Genomic DNA, 19,873 nt, shown 5'->3' on the forward strand with positions numbered 1-19,873 from the left:
CAATCTGCAAATTAAGTCAATAATATCACCACTCCACATTAGAGCATGATACATTGTTCATAATAACACACGTGTATTACATTGACACATTGCACGGATGTATTTTTGTGCGTTTATGACAAACTTTAGGCCTGTACAAGTAAAGCGTGATGAATATCTTTCATTAAAATAGATCAAAAATCATACGGTAAAGCGGAAGTGTTTTACCGCTCTCTCTCTCCCTCCTCCCTCTCTCTCACAATCTGCTCTCAAAGCATATTAATCAAAAGACCTGATTGGTCAGCAGGTGGTTGTTTAGTTCAGGTTGATCTCTTATGTGTTTAGCATGGTGATCTACCCTGAAGTTACCTCGATAACCGCAAATCCTGTCTTCGTAGTGTACCCCCCAGGCAGAGAAAAGGGTAAAATAAATACAGACATACAGAGGAGGATTATTTAAGCCTGTAATTCACTGTTACTGGATGTAAATTTGGGGTTTTATAAAAGGAAGCACCCGGGAACAGCCCATCATTTCACCGATTGAACAAAAAGATGCCGTTATAGGATTTCCCCCAACAGCCCAAAGGATGCACACAAACGTATAGTTAGACAAATCCAGTGTTTATTTTGGTGTATGCACTCAATAGAATATAAAAAACAAAATCTCACACAGGTTTTTAATTGTACTTTGTCTCTACACTCTGTTTAGGGGCAGTGAAAACGATGTGGAGGATCAAATATATTCTTAAAGGGGAAAGAAAATACAGACACAGACATCGTGGCTTTTTTTCTGGATCTACTTTTATGGACATTCATATAACCCTGTTAAAGGAATTTCAGGTACAGACGAAACAAGCCCCGTCTGTATGAGCAAAAACTACTATTACTAATTCTAATGTATAATTTATGTAAATAAAGTTTTAACCCCAATTTTAAGAAGTCAAAACAAGGTTACAGACACATCAATATAAGGCATTTAAAGCCAGAACTGATCTCCCCAGGTTCTGAATTTTTAGTGCAAGTTCACACAACAAATTATTGTTCATTAAGTGCACCAAATAAAAGTGCAATTTAGCCGATGGACGGAGAGGTCCAGATTCAAACTTTGTTTTCAGCTACAGGTTACATGTCAAAGATTGACCTTTTCAGCTCAACTGAGCGGGTTTCACATTTGGTGAAGATACATTTATGGGGATGAACTTTTAGAATGTCCAAGTAGACGATCACACTAAAGAAATCTCCCAGGATTAACATTTACACTAGTTTAAATCCAATCCACCATTTGTCATTGTATACACAACGATAAGAAGAAAGCATACCCAGACAGATAGAGGAAAATAAATTGTGACAGAATAGATTTTGACAATAGAAATGAGCAAATTGCATCAAACCACAGGAGCTGGCATTACTGTTAGATAATAATACAAATAAATATGTAAAGTATCTGAATATTTGCATTAATATAAGAGGAGCACAGTGCAAACACTCAAAGATGTAAATTATTTTTCTTCGGCGATACAATGCTAAAAACTAAGCACCTGATATTTTGGAAACCAACCAACAACATAGTGGTTAGCCTGCTAGCTTCCACAGATCACCTGCCTTCCTGAGTTAGCTGAACGCCTCTTTCACTGCATGTTATCAATCTGGCGTCTCTTACTTTCCCACAAATCAAATTTGTTTAGAGCGGCAAAAAGTTCATAAATGAGTGAGAGAGATGATAACTTCAGCCACTGTTAGGCTTCTAAACATCGACATTGTGTAATGCGTTTCTCTGTCTTTAGTTGGGTACGTTCCTTGTGGAAAATAATCTCAGGTGTATAATAATTTTCTGTGTTCTCCTCCGGCTCTTGCAGCTTGTCCCAAAATTAATAACCTAAAAGAAAGAGCAGGCTTGAGAAGAGCGGCTCTGGGGTAAAAGTATTTGTGTTATGACGGGGTGACTCAGGGTTCAATGCTCGGCACCCTGCCGCTAAGCAATTACCCTTATGTGGAGCGTCTGGGGTTACAGGGAGAAGTCAGTGTTGCCACACAAGGAGCTAGCATCTGCTAGGACCCCATTACAGAATACCTCCGGATATTAGCCCCTAATAAAGAATGTGGCTGACTGCTCCTGACAAGTTGAGCTACTTTTTTTTGTTGTAATGACTGGATCTCATTCAAATCTTAATCACAATCAGAGAGTCAGTGGTAGTACACCAAATTTAAAACACACACTAAAAAAAAATTGAACTGAGGTCTTGTGTTCTGTTTGTCTTCATGGGTTTAGCGGAGCAGTTATAAAGAGTCCTGGTGTTGCCGGTGATCCTAAGCAGACCCCATTAGCACGCCGACAGGAGGCGGGGCCTGGTTGTCAGTCGAAGCGTGCTGGTAAAACGTGTCTGTGTGGTTGACCCGCAGCAAAGGCGGGATGCTGGAAGACCTGATGTGGAGGATCCTTGTGTCTGTTACTTCACAGTCAATCTGCATCATCACCTCGTAGTCTTTGTCTCTTATGATGCTGTCTGTAACGGCAGGAAGGGAAGAGAAAGCTTGTTAACAGTGGATTTATATCATTGCAAACTATTTTAATAACTCAAGACACCCATAACACAACTTTTCATTATACTGTTGCAGAAAGACATAAAAAGGGAGTGTTTCTGCAGTATTGTTGGAGGCAGGTGGGGGGCCTGACAACCGCTGTGAGCTCTGGTGGAGTCAGGGCAACAGATGGGGTCCAGAGGTGAGTCACACACTGGATTTCTCCCTCATAGAGATAAACAAAACAGCTCTAAACAAAAGCGGGACATGCAAATGGAAAGGAGGAAAAGAAGGAAGTCTGCCAGGAGTGAGGGAGACAAATGAGAGAGAGAGAGAGAGAGATCTGATGATGAGTCAGGATCCTTTGGGCGTCTTGTGTTCAGGGAAGAAAAAAAAAAAGAAACTCTGGCAAGACTGAAGGACAGGATGCCATTGATGTTGATGAGTCAGGCTTTTGTGTTTGAAAAAACCCCTGAGATCGCAACACGCCGCAGATGGTGTACAGTACAATGATGAGCTGAAGTTCATTATCAAAGATGAATTCGTTTTCACAAAGTCAGCCTGAGGTTTGACCTCCAAAGTAATTACTCGGGCTTTATCTGGGGAAATCCAGGTTCGGGAAAAGATATTGGACTTGAAACAACGGTGTGGTGCACGGTTTGTGGTTTCCCACAGCCGAAATTTGCTCAGCCTGGGGGAAGAACATCCTTTAAAGTGGACACGCTTGTAAAATTCTTCTCAAGAGAGAGGATCCTCTTGCGTATTTACATTAGCAGACTTCAAAACGTGTGGCTTCCTTTGTGTGTCGGCGATAATAACATGGAGCTCCATATGGAGCACACAAGCCTAAGCCCGCCTGTTAAGTGCACTCATATACGACCCAGAAAAAGAAGCAGTAGGTGTCTTTAAAATGCCTGAGGGCGCTGCAGCCTATTTTCCAGGCACCTGTGCAAGACATCAGCCTCTTCTGCCTCTCTGCAGATAGAATGGGACGTTCGCTTCAGAGGGAGCTTATCAGATCGCTTGGTAACAATACAATAGCCGGAAGAGTCCACGTATGTTCATATCGTTACAGGGTTAGAAGACGTAATGCTGAGTATGACTTCATCTGCTGCTGAACTTCCTCTTCTGCACCTGCAGTGAAACTGGGATTTGGCTTCAGTGTTTTAACAGACATCTCTGGAAATCATCCTCCGAGTGAGGATATACGTCTTTCTCACGCTATGTGCATCTTAAATTAGCCTTCTATATGAAGCAGAGCTGGAAAATGTATTCTCTGTGCATCTACATATAGCTTGATGAGATCACAACTAATTTGTTTCCCCCTGCTGTTCAAGGTCCTGTCATAGCTGTGCAGTCAAGCCTGTGGATTTTATTCACTTCATATTACGTCCTTTGTCATTCCCACCACTCGTCTAAATATATATACATTAATTCTGCACATGGTGGAAACATGTGACATGCATGATCCAAAATGAAGCAAGCAAGGAAGAGAGCAAGAAGTCTCTTAATAAAAAGGGTATAATTGTGTACTCATGAAGGACTTGTAGCTTTAATAATAAACTATGGTTTGGTTGGACAGTTCGTCTCGACACTATTAGACCGAAGAAAAGGTAAAGATATTTCTTTATATTACAGCCAGTGTATAATGTATGTATGCATTGTGTTGGGGCAAAATGCAGCTTTACATTGTGTGCACTTTATTCTCAGACTTTATGTTCTCTAACCCCTGAACACGATTACGCTACTAAACCCCATAATTACTTTCTAAGTGCCAAATAATTACCAGGTGATTAAACTGTAATTTGTGGGCCATGATCTCAAACTGAAGCCATTAACATCCACCTTTCACCAAATTACCAAAATGTCTTAATTGTGTTCAGCCAGCTGCTTGAGAAGCCTGAACAGGAAGCACACAAACGCTCGACACGAGGCCAAACTTCAAACAGCAGCCCTTTGAAGAAGCTGCCAAATCTACCATCCTGCTCTTACATGATCCCCTTCCCCCTTTTACTAGTGCCATCTGGAGACCTTCCAGTGCGCTTCAGCGACACACTGAGCTGCTGTGTGCTGATAAAACCCTGCAGTCTGGCAAAGACGCATGTGAGGAAACCTGAGAGTGCATCTAGGGAGGATAGAGGCAGCCAGACTGGCACAAACTCTGAGGACATGCTCATGAGGGAAGCATTTTTTATATATAAGAAAGGAAGCAATTCATCCTCAAGCAGCATTACAAGGCCTAATGTGTGTCAATAAAAATAAATGAGCGTTTAATAGCATTGCAACAAGGTTACTTGAGCTTTCACATAACCCAATGTTCAGGGAAGTTCTGACAATATGCACATCCTTTACCTTTTTTAAATGTATGATTGGGATGTTCTACGATGGGATGCACAACACAATGTAGAACAATAAAGTGAATTTTAACTGTTAAAATTAGTTAATAAAATTAATTGATTAATTATTCAAGAATGTTCCAGGCAATAACAAGACAGTCTGCAGCCCTGCTAGCATTATACCTGCACTTTGGCACATCGTTGAGCTACATGCTAACATGCTCACAGCGATAATGCTTACTTGCCGTTATTTGGCGGGTTGGCTATCTTTGTTTGGCACTTTAGCCTGCTAACATTTGCAATTTTTAGCTGTGACAACTATAGCTGTGTCCCAATTCAAAGGCTCCTTTAGATGCTGCCGAAAAATGCGTCCTCCTTTTCCCCAGGCCGCGAAGGATCCATCAGGTGCATCCTTCGCGGCCCAACGTATCCTGAGATTCATTGCTGGCCAAATTCAAACGAGATGGCGGACTCTTAAGCGGCTGAGGAATGGGCTGGTTTCAACTCAATCGACTAGCTCGTTAAAAAAAACGAAAGGGCCCTTGAAACAAATTATCTTTAAAACAATAGGTTAAGTTACGTGACGTTATGCTAGCTAGTTAGTCTGCAAGCTACCTGTTGCTAGGCGACAGCAACATTTGGTGACGCAAGGGTAAGGGCGGAAACAGCTGGTGACGCAAACCGGAAATCCTCACTCACTCACTCTCATTTCAGTTTGGCTTTAGCAGTCTACGCAGGCTATGAACGACGCATCCTCCGTAGACCGCCTCCTTCGAAGGCTGCAGCTCCTGGATTGGGACACAGCTTATATACAGCTAAGGCCAATGGTTATGTCATTAGTTTTGCAGCTATTCAGTGTTAAAGCCAGATACAGGATAATGTGTCAAATGTAATCGGATGTTGGTGTTTGAGGAAAATTAAAGGATGACCAAGTAATTACAATCACGGTCCTGAAGGGGGACATGGGTATCAGAACTACATTTTACAGCATCCAATAGTTCTTGAGAAATTTGACTATAAACAAAAATTGTCAACCATGTGGTAGTGCAAGAAGGAAAGTCATGGGATCAACAAAGTTGGTGAAATTCACTGTCTGGGGACCATAAACGTCTGTAGTTGTAGTCAAGCAGTTGTGTGATATTTTAGTCTGATTAAGATTTGGACTGACTGCCAACACCGCCATCAAGCATGGCTATTATTTAGATTTAAGTCCAACCATCCATCTATTATCTATACCGCTTATCCTGTTCAGGGTCGAGGGGGGCTGGAGCCTAGGACCTGGATTCGAACAAGGAACCTTCTAGCTGTGAGGCGACTGCACTTACCACTGCACCACCGTGCAGCCTTACTTTAAAGTACTTTCAAACTAAAAATAAGTTGCTCTGGCAAAGAATAACTTGCACATGTTGGAATTTGTTTTTCAAGGTTTGCAAGGTGTTAAACATTTGATTTATTAAGAGTCCTTTTCAAAACACTGTTGGGGATATTTGTTTAAATTAGAGGAGTAGGAAAATGTGACCCCCAACTCCTTCAGTGAGGTGAAGCTCTACCTTGAACCCCCCCCGTGAAAGCTGCCTGTTAGCCTCGCTGCACATGTACAATCTCAGAGAAGTAAAAATAGACTGCAGAGCGTCTCCCACAGTCGATCCACCTGTATATGATGTAATCGCCCAAACATTCCTCTCCTCAAAACATGTCACTTCCACTTGATTGAGCCACTTTCAAACTCAGAGGATCATTAAATAAACAAGCCCTTCAGTCCTTATGAGGAGCCAGAGCTCAGTCGCATATATTTTCACAGAAGATCAAGAACGTCGAGGTCAAGTAACTTTAACAGAACCCCTGAACCGTGGACGCACAGTGAGAGAGGAACAGACGAAGGCTTACATCAAAGTCTCTATCTTCGGTGTTCAGTTATTGACCGAGACAGACCAAACGCTCACTCAGGATTAACAGAGTCGATCCACCTCCTCCAGATGAAACCATTTAGTAACTGGAGGAGGAAGGCATTCCTAAAGTAGAGCTGAAACTGGGAGCTGGAAAGAATTATCCGTCACTGTGCAGCAGCAATCCCGCTCCAGAAAGGCGACAGCGTTTCTGCTTAACGACGGATAGCGCCCAGCTCAACGTGTACATTTGCACTTAATCACTTCAGAGATTGAAACAAAGGCAACATAAATCTGAAGTGCTACTTGCAGGCTGTCATCTGTGTCACACATGGGGCTTTATACGTTGAAGGAGGGAGGACCGTGCTGGTGTTGTGCCACGAGGGAATCACCATCAGCCTCTGTTGGCTTGATTTTTAGCTGCAATCTTTGCCGACAGGTCAACGAGGTTTACCAGGAGGAGCAGTTGTTTCATCAGAAACTGAAGCTACTGGATATGTTCAGACAAAACTGCTCTCAGTCCTCTCTCTAAAAGATACCACATGGCGCAGCAAACGTAATAGATGCAAACCTCAATCCATCTGGCACAGAAGAACAGAAGAAAGGCTGAATTTGCGACCATGACAGATCATGCTAATCCAAGACCGCTTTCTTGAGCTAACAAGAATCCTTCAAGACCCTGATATCTCCTCCTGAATGCCACCTTTGTTTGGCTATTTCAACAATTAGCTGAAAAGGAGGTCTTGGATTTCACTATTTACTGCTATTTCAATGGGCCATCTGACCGGCACAGACCTTAACATTCCTCCCTGACAAGACCAACCAAGAACAATGTTTACCTTCATCAATCTTCATCTCTAACACCACCCTCTCAGAAAAAAAAAAACTTATTTCCCAACGGCCATGTCTTCCTTGCTGAGTAAGAGGCTCACATTCCACTGACTCACTCCTCTCAGAGCTGGTTGAAATCAGATCACAAAGCTGAGGAGGTAACAGAGGAACAAGAGGATTTCAGATAAAAATGGCGGGTTAACAGCCAACAACAACAGGTCGCCTCCTAATTGCTCACGCCCTAAACAAACACACTCCCTCATGAGTCGGCTTCCCTTCAGCTCACTGTCCCGCAGGCTTGGTGAAAATCAATCCACCTGATAATTAACTCTGCAGCTTTTTGCCATGGAAGAATTCTTTCCACTGAAATATCTGATGGCCTGACTTTGACTTACTTGATGGATAACCCAGCACATTAAAAGGAAAATGGACTAAAGCTATGATGAACTCATGGAAATAAGAAACATCTGCTGAATTTATTCATAAAAAAACAATTAGGCAACAAACTGAGCAGTGGAAGTCCAGCGTTTGGCCAGTAATGTAACCAGATACGGACGCATACCTCATGCCTATCAGTGTTATAATGTTTTGGATGGGTTTGTTTTAAAGGCGGTCAAATAAACGGGTGATTGCTTCTTAAATGGGCTGATGGAAACCACAACCCGCCCCCAAACTGCAAACCAAGTGCACTTTGACTACCACCCATGAGCTTATTCACTGCACTGACAAGCTGTGGACAGCAATTGTTCTCTCTATGAGGAAATGAGCTCCATCCCTGCTCTCTAATCTAAACACAACCTGTATTAGCTCCATAAATGATTCGATTTTTCCTCACCGAAACAATACTGACATTTCACAAGGGTCATGTTCAGATTCTACATTTGTGCTTTCTTAGCTAAACATCCACACTTCACAAACTCACATTTACCAGGAGGAGGAGGAATCGTAGCGACATTGCGAGCAGTGTAGAATTAACCAGAAAGGTAACACCACAAAAACGCAGAAGCAGAAAGCACTTGCAATACTCTGCCGACGTGTCAAAGTTGCAAATACTATTACTTTATTCTTGCCTGAAGGTGGCACTGTTGGGATAGCCTGTATAAAAAGATAGATGACATGACGGCTCCCTAAAAGTAAAGCCAAAACATCTCTAACGCCCCCTGCTGACTGGCTGCAGTATAGGTCATAAAGCCCGCCTCCTCCATGTTAACAGATGGGACATGAGTCAAACTATAAAATCTAAATACATGTCAAATAAATGGTTTCTGTCATTATAGTTAGTTCTTATCATGCTGCTTTAAGTCCAAGTGTTCATTTTTCTGACAATTTTATTTTTAATTAGTTATTTGATGCTGTAAAAAGGATGATTGACAGCTCTGTTGACAAATACGGCTCCTGCAGCCGATCTGTTCCGGGTTAGCAGAGTAGAGGCGGAGCGGTGAGAAGAGACATAACTAAAACGATCACTACAGTCATTGAACTCTCCATAACCTTTAATATTGGCTTCAGACCAACACAAGAAGCTGTTCTGCTGTTATATACGCCCTCATGAGGGATCTTTGCTGTTTTTTCGATCTCTACTGCGCAGACTCTGGCTCCAAAAACGGTCACCAGTGCACGATGGCAGCGCCCGCCTCAGGGGTGCTTTGGCTTCACTTTAGTACAATGAGAGCAATGGAGAGGCGTCGTCCATCTTATGATGAGACCAGTGAAAAGAATGATACTGGACTGGATTCTTTTGGGGTACTTGTAAAACTTTTTGTCTTGTTAGCTAATACAAACTGTTGTAGAGACAATGGATGTAACAATTCAAGAAATGCATGTATGTAGTAACAAAGATGTAATAAGCTAGGTTTTCATGCTAGCATTAGGGCTTTTTTGTTTTGTTTTATAATACTAGATTTTAAAAATAATACAAAACCATAATTTCAGTACATTTTGTATCTATCAGCCTGGCCTCAACTTCCTCATTTCCTTTTTTTCCAATTTTCTTTTAATCTTTTCTACCTGAGTTTATTCTGTTATTACATTTACAGGCTACAAAAATGGGTATATAAAGAGAAAATGAAGGCAAATGATCAGATCCACGGAGAAGAATATGAGTAAGTATCTTGTACCAAAACTAGAGTCTTGGCCTTTTTTTTTAACATACATGTACTCATAGCCGAAAGGAAATGACCACCTTGAAAAAGCTATATATATTCTTAACTCTGTGTCTGTGTGTGGTTCGATCAGTGGCTGCACAGACACTGAACATCAACGCACCAGAGAGTATAATCAGAGGCTGAAGGACAAAACAGAAACCACACAGGGCTCAGAGGGAGGGAGCAAAGACCTTCGACTGACAAGATGCCAGAAGTCAAAGAAACTTCTTGGCAAAGAAAGCCTATAAAGAAACTTTCATCTAAGTTAAACTCACACTCTTAATCCAGGAAAGCAGATCTTAGAAAACATAGATTTAGAATGGATGGAAAAAGGATCAATATCACCTTAATAGGCTTTAGTGCCCTATTTTGGTCCTAAAAGCTTTCCTTACAAGTGTGTGAGACCACATTTAATGCATTCTTGTGAGGAGACGTGTTTCTGAATCTGCTCCCAGCTTGCCTCTCATCTGTTACATTGTGTTGAGTGACCTAACTCTTCAGCTGCTGCGATTGTGCATACCGTTTATGTTCATGGCTGGCAACACCACAGACATCTTGGGTCGACTTCCCTTGTTGTGGCTGGTGGCAGGAAGAAGGAGATGATCCTGGAAAAAAAGAAGAGCGGGTCATCGATCAAAAAACGTTTGGTTGAATGCATTCACGAGTTGTTGATCAAGGTTTGGAGCCGAGTTTATAACTCTGAGGAGGAGACCAACTGGAGGACTCGAATTAACAACTTGAGACTATCAATGATGCAATGGTCTCCTGGGAGGTTCAAAGGTCCTGGCGTGAGACAAGTATTTCCATTAGTTCTTTTCTAGTCAGATAATCCTTCAAACTGAGAACTTTTTTCATGCCTCGCCCCATCACGTAAACAGTGAAAACGGCTCTAATATCAATACTTTCATCCTGAATCACTGAAGCACTTTTTCAATGCAGTGAATCACTTGTTGAAACAACTAGAAATCTTGGATCAAAACGGCAGACATCAGTTTCTGACGCTTTAAAAACAGCGTTTGTAAAAGTCATTATACAATAAGAGGGAAAGTTATAATCTGAGCACATCCTCGCAGAAGGAAATGTGGTGGAGAGGAATGTGCTAATGTGCAAATACGCATGTGACTCGCACACACAATTATGGGGTTCGAGCTCTGCGGTATACATCAACTGCTCATTTTGGAGGGACAACAAACAGATTAGCAAAACTGACAGAAAAAAGTATCAAGCAAACTTGACAGGAAATTATGAATCAGAAGATTTAAGACATGAAGAAAAATGACCTGAACTCAAACGATTTGAGAACTTTTATATGAGCTGAAGAACCAGCAACAATACAGTTGCTGCTATGAGCACAATTAAAGGGGCACTCAATGAATTTAGCAGTGAACTTCCTTAGCATTATGTACCTCACAGGAGTCATTAAAGAATGCTCAATATGATACAACAGTTAGTTCCGAAGTGTTCTGATTGGACAAAAGGCATTCAATGAGTGCTGATACAGATAACATCACTGGGACTTTCATCACTCCACCTCAGCTAAGTGTTCTGAATACTGTTAATTGACATCACAGCAGACCACATTAATCAAGCTGGTAACTTAGCAGATTCTTATTTCACTGGTTGATGATAAATTAAAACAAACAGATTAATGTACATGATAAAAAACAGCTGATCTGTGGTAAGCTGTAGACATTAACTGTATCCCAATCCACGGGCTGCATCCTTCAAAAGAGGCGGTCCACGGAGGATGCTCCATACATAGCCCGCGTAGACTGTCAAAGCCGAACTGAAATGAGACGGTCTGGTCTACCCTTGCGTCACCAAACACCGCTCCTGTCGCCTAGCAAAAGGTAGCTAGCGGGCTAACTAGCTAGCATAACTAACGTCGAGTAAGTTAACCTATTTCAAGGGCCCTTTCGTTTTCTTAAACCCGTGTAACACTTGCTATTCAATTGAGTTGAAACCAAAAATGTTTACATTTTAAAGTGTATTCCTAGGCTGTTTAGAAGTCCGCCATTTTGTTTGAATTTGCGCGCAATGCATCTCGGAACTAGTTGAGTTGGTGGAGCAAAAAATAATCTGTAACTGATAATTACTGTTACTATTACTTCTATTTGCCGCTTGTATAACTGTTGTATAAAAGCTATATCACGCTCGAGGTTGTGATGTTGTACTGAATATCATCTCGGCTCTGATATCCTGACCTTTAGTTTACAGCATTATTTCAAATTCTTTATCCTACATTTCCCATAATACAGATCTAGCATAATTTATAAGAATCCCCCTGCTTTCCAAAAGCTAATTACAAACTCTGCATGTCCGCCCCCTCTTATTTTTTAACTTTGCCAAGCTCCTGCCGGGCCATTCTGCAACTACTATTACCCATTATGACTAAACTGACCTTTATGTGTAAAATAAGTGGAGGGTAACTCTGCAGAGGAAATCAACCATATTTGGTCTTCATCATTTGTTAGACTGGAGCTTTTGTTGCCTTCCATCTACCAAATGACCAAGTAAAACCTGTTTAACTTTATCACACCAGGCTTGCAAAATTCAGCCTGGGTGAAATGAAAAATGAGGGGGTTTAAGGCGATGACAGGCGGGAGTATGGTCTGAGGTTGGGAAATGGATAACAGCAGGAGGATAGGCTTGTATGATATGAAACATACTGACTTGGGGAAAAGTGTCATTAATAATGAAGACGATGTTAAAACAAAACAGAATTTATGTGAGATATTTTTCTATTGGATTCATCTGAATAAGACAGCCATCCTTAAAATGACTCTAAAATAATGCATCAGCTAATAAGAATACTTGTACCTTTCATTTACAGTGTTTTTTTTACAGTGAGTGTTGTTTTTAAGGATGGCAGGAAAGAGGAAAACACCAATTCCCATCACTGCTCATCATCAGGGGACTGGCGAGCTCGTCAAGCTGCCATGACAACAGGTGAATTTTCCTTCAACCTTATTGGATGGGTACATACAGTGAAAGCAGCCAGTGTTTCCACCACGTCACCTCAATGCACACTTATATAAAGCCGCAGGTGCTGCAATAACACGAGGAGCAAAGCTAAACCGCAAAGTGACGATGGAGTAAGAGCTCCATATTTTGCTCTTGTTATGTTTTCCATCACCTCACCACATTTCACGCTTAGACAAGGCCACAGGTGGTCGTGTATCTGTCGAGGGTTTAAAGCAACCTTGACCTGAGCGTGGCCAATTTGGGCGTTCAACATCCTGTCAAGACTGACCTCAACTGCCAGCCAAGGCAAGAGCGGGCCATGATGAACTTGATGAACGATATTAGCAGAGAGAGACAAAAGTCAAGATTTGGTAGTGATTGGCTCGAAAGTATAAACAAATTCCAAATTTGATCCAGAGTTTTGGCAGCATTGTAATAACATCATACTGATGGAACAGAAAAATACAAAAGCACACCCCCTTTTTCAGACACACACAGACACACACACACACACTCACACACACACACACACACACACACACACACTCACACACACACACACAGACACCCTGAAACCCAGGAAACAAAATACAGGCAAATAAACGGAGTGAGAAAAGCTAACAAAAGGTCCGTAACAGTTAAAAAGGCCACTAGGAAAAACAAAGCACTTCCAAAGCGAGCAGGCGAGGAGGAAAAGAGTTGACATTTTTAAAGGAATATTCCACTATTTTCCAATACTAACAAACCGAACGGCCTTACTTGTATTTTAGAGAAACACTCTCTGTGCTCATGCAGCACAAAGCTGCCACAAACTGAAGGACGGCCACTTGACCCGCCGAGGCCCTCCACTCGGTTACACCATTGTTACCATTGTACCCGCTGTCACCATGCCAACTCAGAGCAAACCTTTGGTGACACAAGGTCTTGATCTTTGACCACATGCTTCTAAACTCCCGCCCATGTGAGTAATACTGAGGATTTAAGGGCTTAAACTCCTATGAGAGTCCAGAGGTGCACAGTGGGATACAAGCTCGGCTCAACACTTTGGAACGATGATGTTTGTTTACTCATATGTCTGCCATGTATTATTTCTTAATGTAAATCAATTTTCAACTCAAAAGTTTCCCCCTGCAGAAAATGTGTTTTCTTTTTGCTTGGTTAGCAGTTAAGAGCAAAGGGATGTAAGGTCGGGGGCTCCATAAATATTATCTTAAACAAAGGACATCAGTCAAAAACAAACCCAAAGTAAGCAAAGCACTCTTTCTGAACATGTTCAGGATTAATCATATCAAGCGGGAAAATGAAAAGCAGGTTCAGAGTCTCAGACAGGGAAAAATGTCCAACTGAATAAAGACACAGTAGATTAACAGTGACACATGGTCATGCATGATAATCAAAAACATGGTCTTTTATTGCAAGTGGACAAAGGAAACTGGACTTGATAGGGGTAGTTACACCCTCGGGCGTGTGTATTTCATTCGCTACTCCACCCTCCAATTTTCTCTCAAATCAAGGCTCTCTGATGAGGAGCACCTAATTTATGACTCATACGTTTTTCTTCATATTATTAATTTGTCACTTTTTATAGGCAATGTGGGAGAAAGAAAGCCCAGTCGTAAATCACAAATTGAGCAGTGTTGCGACAACTGCCACTGAAATGTTTTACTTAGGGACTACAGATGCGAATAAGGGACTACAGATGCGAATTAGCTTGAAGCTATAATCTGTTACGGTGCATCAAATGGTGACATTTATGTTTTAAACTGTACATGGTCCCTTTTAAATAAAATACAATAAATAAATAAAATGATGTGGTCAAATTAGGCACCGTGTCTGTGTCAGAGCTTGAGCCACTGTAACAGACCAGACGAGCTGAAACTTACCCTGCGGAAAGACACGACGTAGAAAGTGTCGCCACGTCGATTGATCTCATCAAAGAAGTCGCTGTAGGTGTGATGAGGTGCGTAGTAAACCTGCAGCTCACTGCTGGGATTCCTGTTTGTAAAGAAGAACACGGAAATTAGAGAAACAAATACTTGAAACTGGAAAAAAAAGAGACTTAAGAGCATTAATGCAACGAATGTAATGTGGATAATCCATTTTCTGTGCCAGATAATTGTATTATATTTGGCTATTTCATGCTTAAATCCGATATTTAAACTGTGAGTCCTAAAAGACATATATAATTTGATATGTCAAACAGACATTGTATATCTGTTAACCATTAATGCATATGCCGAACTTTCTACCCTGCTGACAAAAATGGTAACACAATCAGAATCATCACTAAACAGCTAATGCACAGTCATGCACACAGCCACTGGATGGCAGCTAGAGTTGTAACTCATTGTCATTTAATCAGTTAGTAAAACAACAGGAAATTAATCGGCTACTATTTTGATAATAAATGTATTTTTTTAAGCAAGAGTGCAAAAATATATTAAATATATCAATATGAAATTTTTCTGCTTTCTCTGTTTTACAGTACAGTCAGCTGATTCTCTTTGGGTGTTAGACTGCTGATAAAATAAAACATAATATAACAGTACGCTGGGTTCTAAGAAAATGTCCATCCATCCATTATCTATACCGCTTCTACTGTTCAGGGTCGGGGGGGTAGGGTGGGGGGCAATCCCAGCTGTCATTGGGCGAGAGGCGGGGTACATCCTGGACTGATCGCCAGTCAATCACAGAGCTGACACATAGGGACACGCGCTCACATTCACACACTTTGGAGTCACCAATGAACCTAAAAGCCTTTCCGTGGACTGTGTGAGGAAGCTGGAGTACCCAGAGGGAACCCACGCACGCACGAGGAGAACATGCAAACTGCACACAGAAAGACCCACTTCGACCAGGATTCAAACTAGGAACATTCTAGCTGTGAGGCGATTGTGATGTGTATATTTTACTCTTCTATTTTATAGCCCAAACCATTCATCAATTTATCAAGGAAAGAATCAGCAGATTAATCAATTTTCTGAATCCAAAGTTGCAGCCCTTCAATGGCTTGTTTCCTCTGATTCACTACTATATAACACACTGAGTGGAAGCCAAAGGCTTCGGTACAGCCTACAGCTGCGGACAATGTGCGACTCTAAACAAAATGCAAGCAGCATTAACATCTCCAGAGCCTGCTGAAACTAATTTCTCTGTGGATTTTGATGTTTTATAACCTCCAGAGACAGATTACTGGAAAAAGAAACTACAGGTGGCCAAAAAAACTATTGAGTCCATCTGTCTGATCTCAGCTACACAGAACAGTCCAGCAGAAAAGGCTCTTATTGGCCGGCAAACTTCTGCAGCGTAGAAAGGTCAGGCTTTAAAATCAGTGTGTCATAAATCGGTCAGATTGTAAAATTTGAAAAGCGGGCGATGCCAAAAATGTTGAAATAGAAAGTTTATTTCCCTCCATAGCAACATTTAAAGACCCTCTTTGGTCGAATACAGCTCTTGAACAATGAAGCACACCAGTTTGTTATGTCTGCAGTTGCTTTAAATAATTGACTTCTGGGATCCTGCTGACAATAAACACCGCTGTCTGCAGCTCCAAACAGATCACAGCTCACTGTTTGAGTTTACAACACAGTGTCGGTTTACCACACAAGCAGTGATTGCTGTGTATTTGTTCTCAAATCTACAGTATGTTTGAGCCTGTGGCTGTTACAAAATGCTGAATGCAGCATAAAATCAAAGGGGAATTGTTTGTAAGAAAATAATCTGAAGCTTAAAAATGATTCACGTGTTCGAGTTAAAAAACATTGTCCTTTACTCACTTCTCCTCAGGAGTTTCTGTGTATTGGACCGTCAGAATCTGTGCACTCTGAGCATCCTTATTCTGTGTTTTCTGTTTGGAAAAATAAGACAGAATTAGCTACAATTTAATATTCACTTCAACACTTAGGGAGGGCAGGAAAATTGTCTATCTCATATAAGCATGCACAATCCGGTCCGTTATTTTCTGTGTTATTAAGGCTTAAACAGCTCAACACAGGTAAGAAATAAACACATCCACGTTTCTATTTATAGTAAAATGATAAATAGGTTTATACAAGCCTAGGCAGCTCTTAATGGATTAGACTTAGTGCGACAGATTTTGAAAAAAAAAATGATGGAAAAAAAGGAGCAGGGGGCACTAATCCTTACAGCTCCCCCTCTAAGTGTTGTGTTTACTTTCTCAGGGCTGCCGGATTAAACTCACCCAATAAAGAAAAATGAGAGGCAGAAAAGGGAAGGTGTGAGGGGAGGTGAAACAGTGGTGAAAGAGAGGCTTTGGGCTAACCAAAAAAAAAAACATTTATAGTAGAATAATGGTCTAAAATTAAAGTTAAGTTGTCGTACGGCCCATTAGATATGTTTTTCTGTTTTCTTACCAGAATGGTCCTGGTGTGTTTGTGATTGCTGTTACTCGTACGCCTGGTTTTGGTCTGCTGCACTTCATGACGGTGGACCCAGCCCCTCAACTCATGAGCCAACCTGCCAATCAACATATATTAGATTTTTTTTTTTCACACTTCAGGGAGGATCAGAGCATTTTTGTGGCTTTAAGTGAAAGGAGAAAAAAAAAAGCCTTACACGCCAAAGCTTCTAACTTACTCTAAGCATTTGGTCCTGTTAACAGGAGGCTGGCAGGGGGGAGGCGGCCTGAGGAAGACGGGGTCCTTCACCACCATCAGGGCCTTGTCCTCAGAGCTACAACACAGACAGAAGGTGAATAGAGACAACTTTACAGAGAGAAAAGTGGAACCTATAAAAAGCTCTTCAGATGCCCGCAAATCTGTGTTAGGATTTCAGGAACAATCTGTTGGGAATATTTTCCACATGTTGAGAAAATGCTTTGAAAGTAAAATTGAGAGCCAACGTGGCTGCTTTCCTTCTGACGGAGGCAACACATCGGGATTGGTCTGAGGAACAGGAAGGAAAAACAGCATGGCTTTAATGTGTTCGATTTTATTGCTGACTAATGAGTTTTATTGATCCAAATGCTTGATACTTTACATATGCGGAGTTTCAGTGGCTGAATATATGCAGGAAAACACTGAGAAGGGAAGTGCGGAAATCCTGACACGTTAAAATCAACATGCTGCTATAAATCCTGACACGATTGATCATAAAGATGCTACAGATGACCGAGCATCACCGTCCTGTAGGACAGTGGTTCTCAACCTGGGGGTCCCGAGATGGTTGTGGGGACATATTTTATATAAAATACGTCACCAAACATCACCTTTGCCAGGGATATAATTTGCCTGAGAGTAGATTATATTTAGTGTGTTTGTGAGAGTCAGTGGGCCCTATTAACGGCACACAGCACACGGTCTTAAGCGCATGGCATTAAGTAATTTATGGTATACAAGCCGCGCACAATCTGGGTGCAAGGCACAAAGAGGTTGGCTTAATTATTAATCGGTGTGTTTTGGGCGTAACGTGATCGATCAGATTGTCAACTTTCATTCCCTTGAAGAGCCAGGTGAGCCTGCAGGCAGGCGTGTTGGCGGATTTCAGCCTTTGTTCTTAAATAAACCGGGCTCGGGCCGGCATCCACTGTATCCCTGTACCTGCGGAACACACACAGGTCACTGTAGGATATATGTCGATGCACGGATTGATGTTAAAACCACTGACGCAATCCCACTGCCAACATGAATTTGATTACTCTGGGAGGTTGTGACTCTAAAAGGTTGACACCCAGCCTCATTATGGATAATAACGGATGAAAACAACGGCCCAGCAGTCTGCACGGTTCTTACCATAAGGTGGGTTTACATACATTATGAATCAGCAGGGCAGCATTGCAAGACTTGGCTCTTCTCCTCAGACATTACAGTTACTGAAATTACAACTGTTATACCTCAGTGAATGAATGATTATGTTGATCGAGGCGATGATGTAGACTGTCCACACAGTCTGTGCCCACCTGCAGAGGCCTTGTTACCTAAACGTCTACCACCGACGTTATACCTCCCTGGGGCCTCCCTGATCAGAGCCAACGCGTCATCTACGCCTCTCGCTCCCGTCTCTGGACATGCTTCAGCGAGACAACATGTCAGACCACAGAGGCCTGATTATAACTCTGGCGGAGGGGCCCGTATTAACCTTCCTGCACGCACACCTTCCTGTTCAGTGGGACCCCAAGATTAGGTTGCACATCTCCCCCCCCCTGTCGTCGTCCTCTCTGCTGCGTTCTGTGCTGTCACCCCTTTTGTAAAGGCTAATGTGTTCCTTCCTGCCTGCGCTGGTTTAATGCTGCTGGGAAACCTAATACCTCAACAGAATGGTTTGCATTAACATGTAACGTACCCTACGCAGAGATCTGACAAAACACAGGCTGGCAATGCCATGCAGACATCAGAGCCTCTGACCACCTTGCAAAAGATCATTTTCAGGACATGGGGGTGCAGGTAATGTACCAAACAAGAATGTTATTTATGCAATTTACAAATGAGACTGCTGGGCCTCTAGTGCATTTAGAAAAGAAAGACAAATATATAACCCTTTACACAAATAAACTGTTACCAGCAATAGAAAGCTGGATGTCAAACGAGGCCTGACCGCAATTTCCCACCTTGTTACTCAAAGCACTACTATACACCGACCAGCCCGGGGCCAGGAGCCATTTGAAAGGCAGACATTTGGGCTGGGCCGGTCACCGGCTGGCAGGCATGTTTACACGTGCCGTAATGAGGTGTACCAGTTCAGACTGAGCCCCGGCACAGGTGCATCCTGGTCCGCTGACACGGCGTTGTGTTGTGAAAGGTGTAGAGGGGGGCAGGGGTGAGATCATTACCTGTCTGCAATCTGAGAGGGGCCACTGCGGAGGGAATCGGGCCCCGTCGCGAACTCTGTTTCCTCGTCTGAGGAGAAATCCAACAGGTGTCTGCCGCTGTTTTGCGCAGAGAAGACGTCCGGTTTGGAGCCACCCTGAAACAGACTGATGAAACAGAAGATAGGTGAGGGGAGGTGAAATCAGGACACTTTGGATGGAGGAAACTTTTTAGAAGAAGAACTGGGTACTGGACTGAAATGACCGCCAAATTCCAAATGGGCCACATCCTGCGCACAGGAGGGGTTCCTGTTTCTAGCCACAAGCAGAATCTGAACTCTGATCTTGACTGTATAACCCAAAGCACAATGTGGCGCGCACACAAGCAAAAATACACACAGTCTCTTTCAATGGTATTACTGCACTGGGTGGCATTTTCATTTCAAAGGG

At 42.2% G+C, this 19,873-nt stretch overlaps 1 protein-coding gene across 1 annotated transcript in view; it reads right to left on the bottom strand.

Annotated features, from left to right (window-relative positions):
* Positions 1 to 1,712: 1,712 nt before the first annotated feature.
* The window catches only part of atf6 (activating transcription factor 6), a 35,401-nt gene continuing 17,240 nt past the window's right edge, over positions 1,713 to 19,873 (bottom strand). Inside the window, exons 10-16 of the mRNA XM_069679441.1 lie at positions 19,448 to 19,591; positions 17,257 to 17,352; positions 17,034 to 17,136; positions 16,437 to 16,507; positions 14,544 to 14,655; positions 10,217 to 10,301; positions 1,713 to 2,483 (exon numbers count right to left, since the gene is read on the bottom strand). Coding sequence (XP_069535542.1) covers positions 2,287 to 2,483; positions 10,217 to 10,301; positions 14,544 to 14,655; positions 16,437 to 16,507; positions 17,034 to 17,136; positions 17,257 to 17,352; positions 19,448 to 19,591 — 808 coding nt within the window. The 3' untranslated portion in view covers positions 1,713 to 2,286. The remainder of the gene's footprint in view (positions 2,484 to 10,216; positions 10,302 to 14,543; positions 14,656 to 16,436; positions 16,508 to 17,033; positions 17,137 to 17,256; positions 17,353 to 19,447; positions 19,592 to 19,873) is intronic.

The sequence above is a fragment of the Semicossyphus pulcher genome, unplaced genomic scaffold (assembly GCF_022749685.1).
Source record: "Semicossyphus pulcher isolate SPU_LCO1_2020_fin unplaced genomic scaffold, fSemPul1.0.p SCAF_4, whole genome shotgun sequence".
Lineage (NCBI taxonomy): Eukaryota > Metazoa > Chordata > Actinopteri > Labriformes > Labridae > Semicossyphus > Semicossyphus pulcher.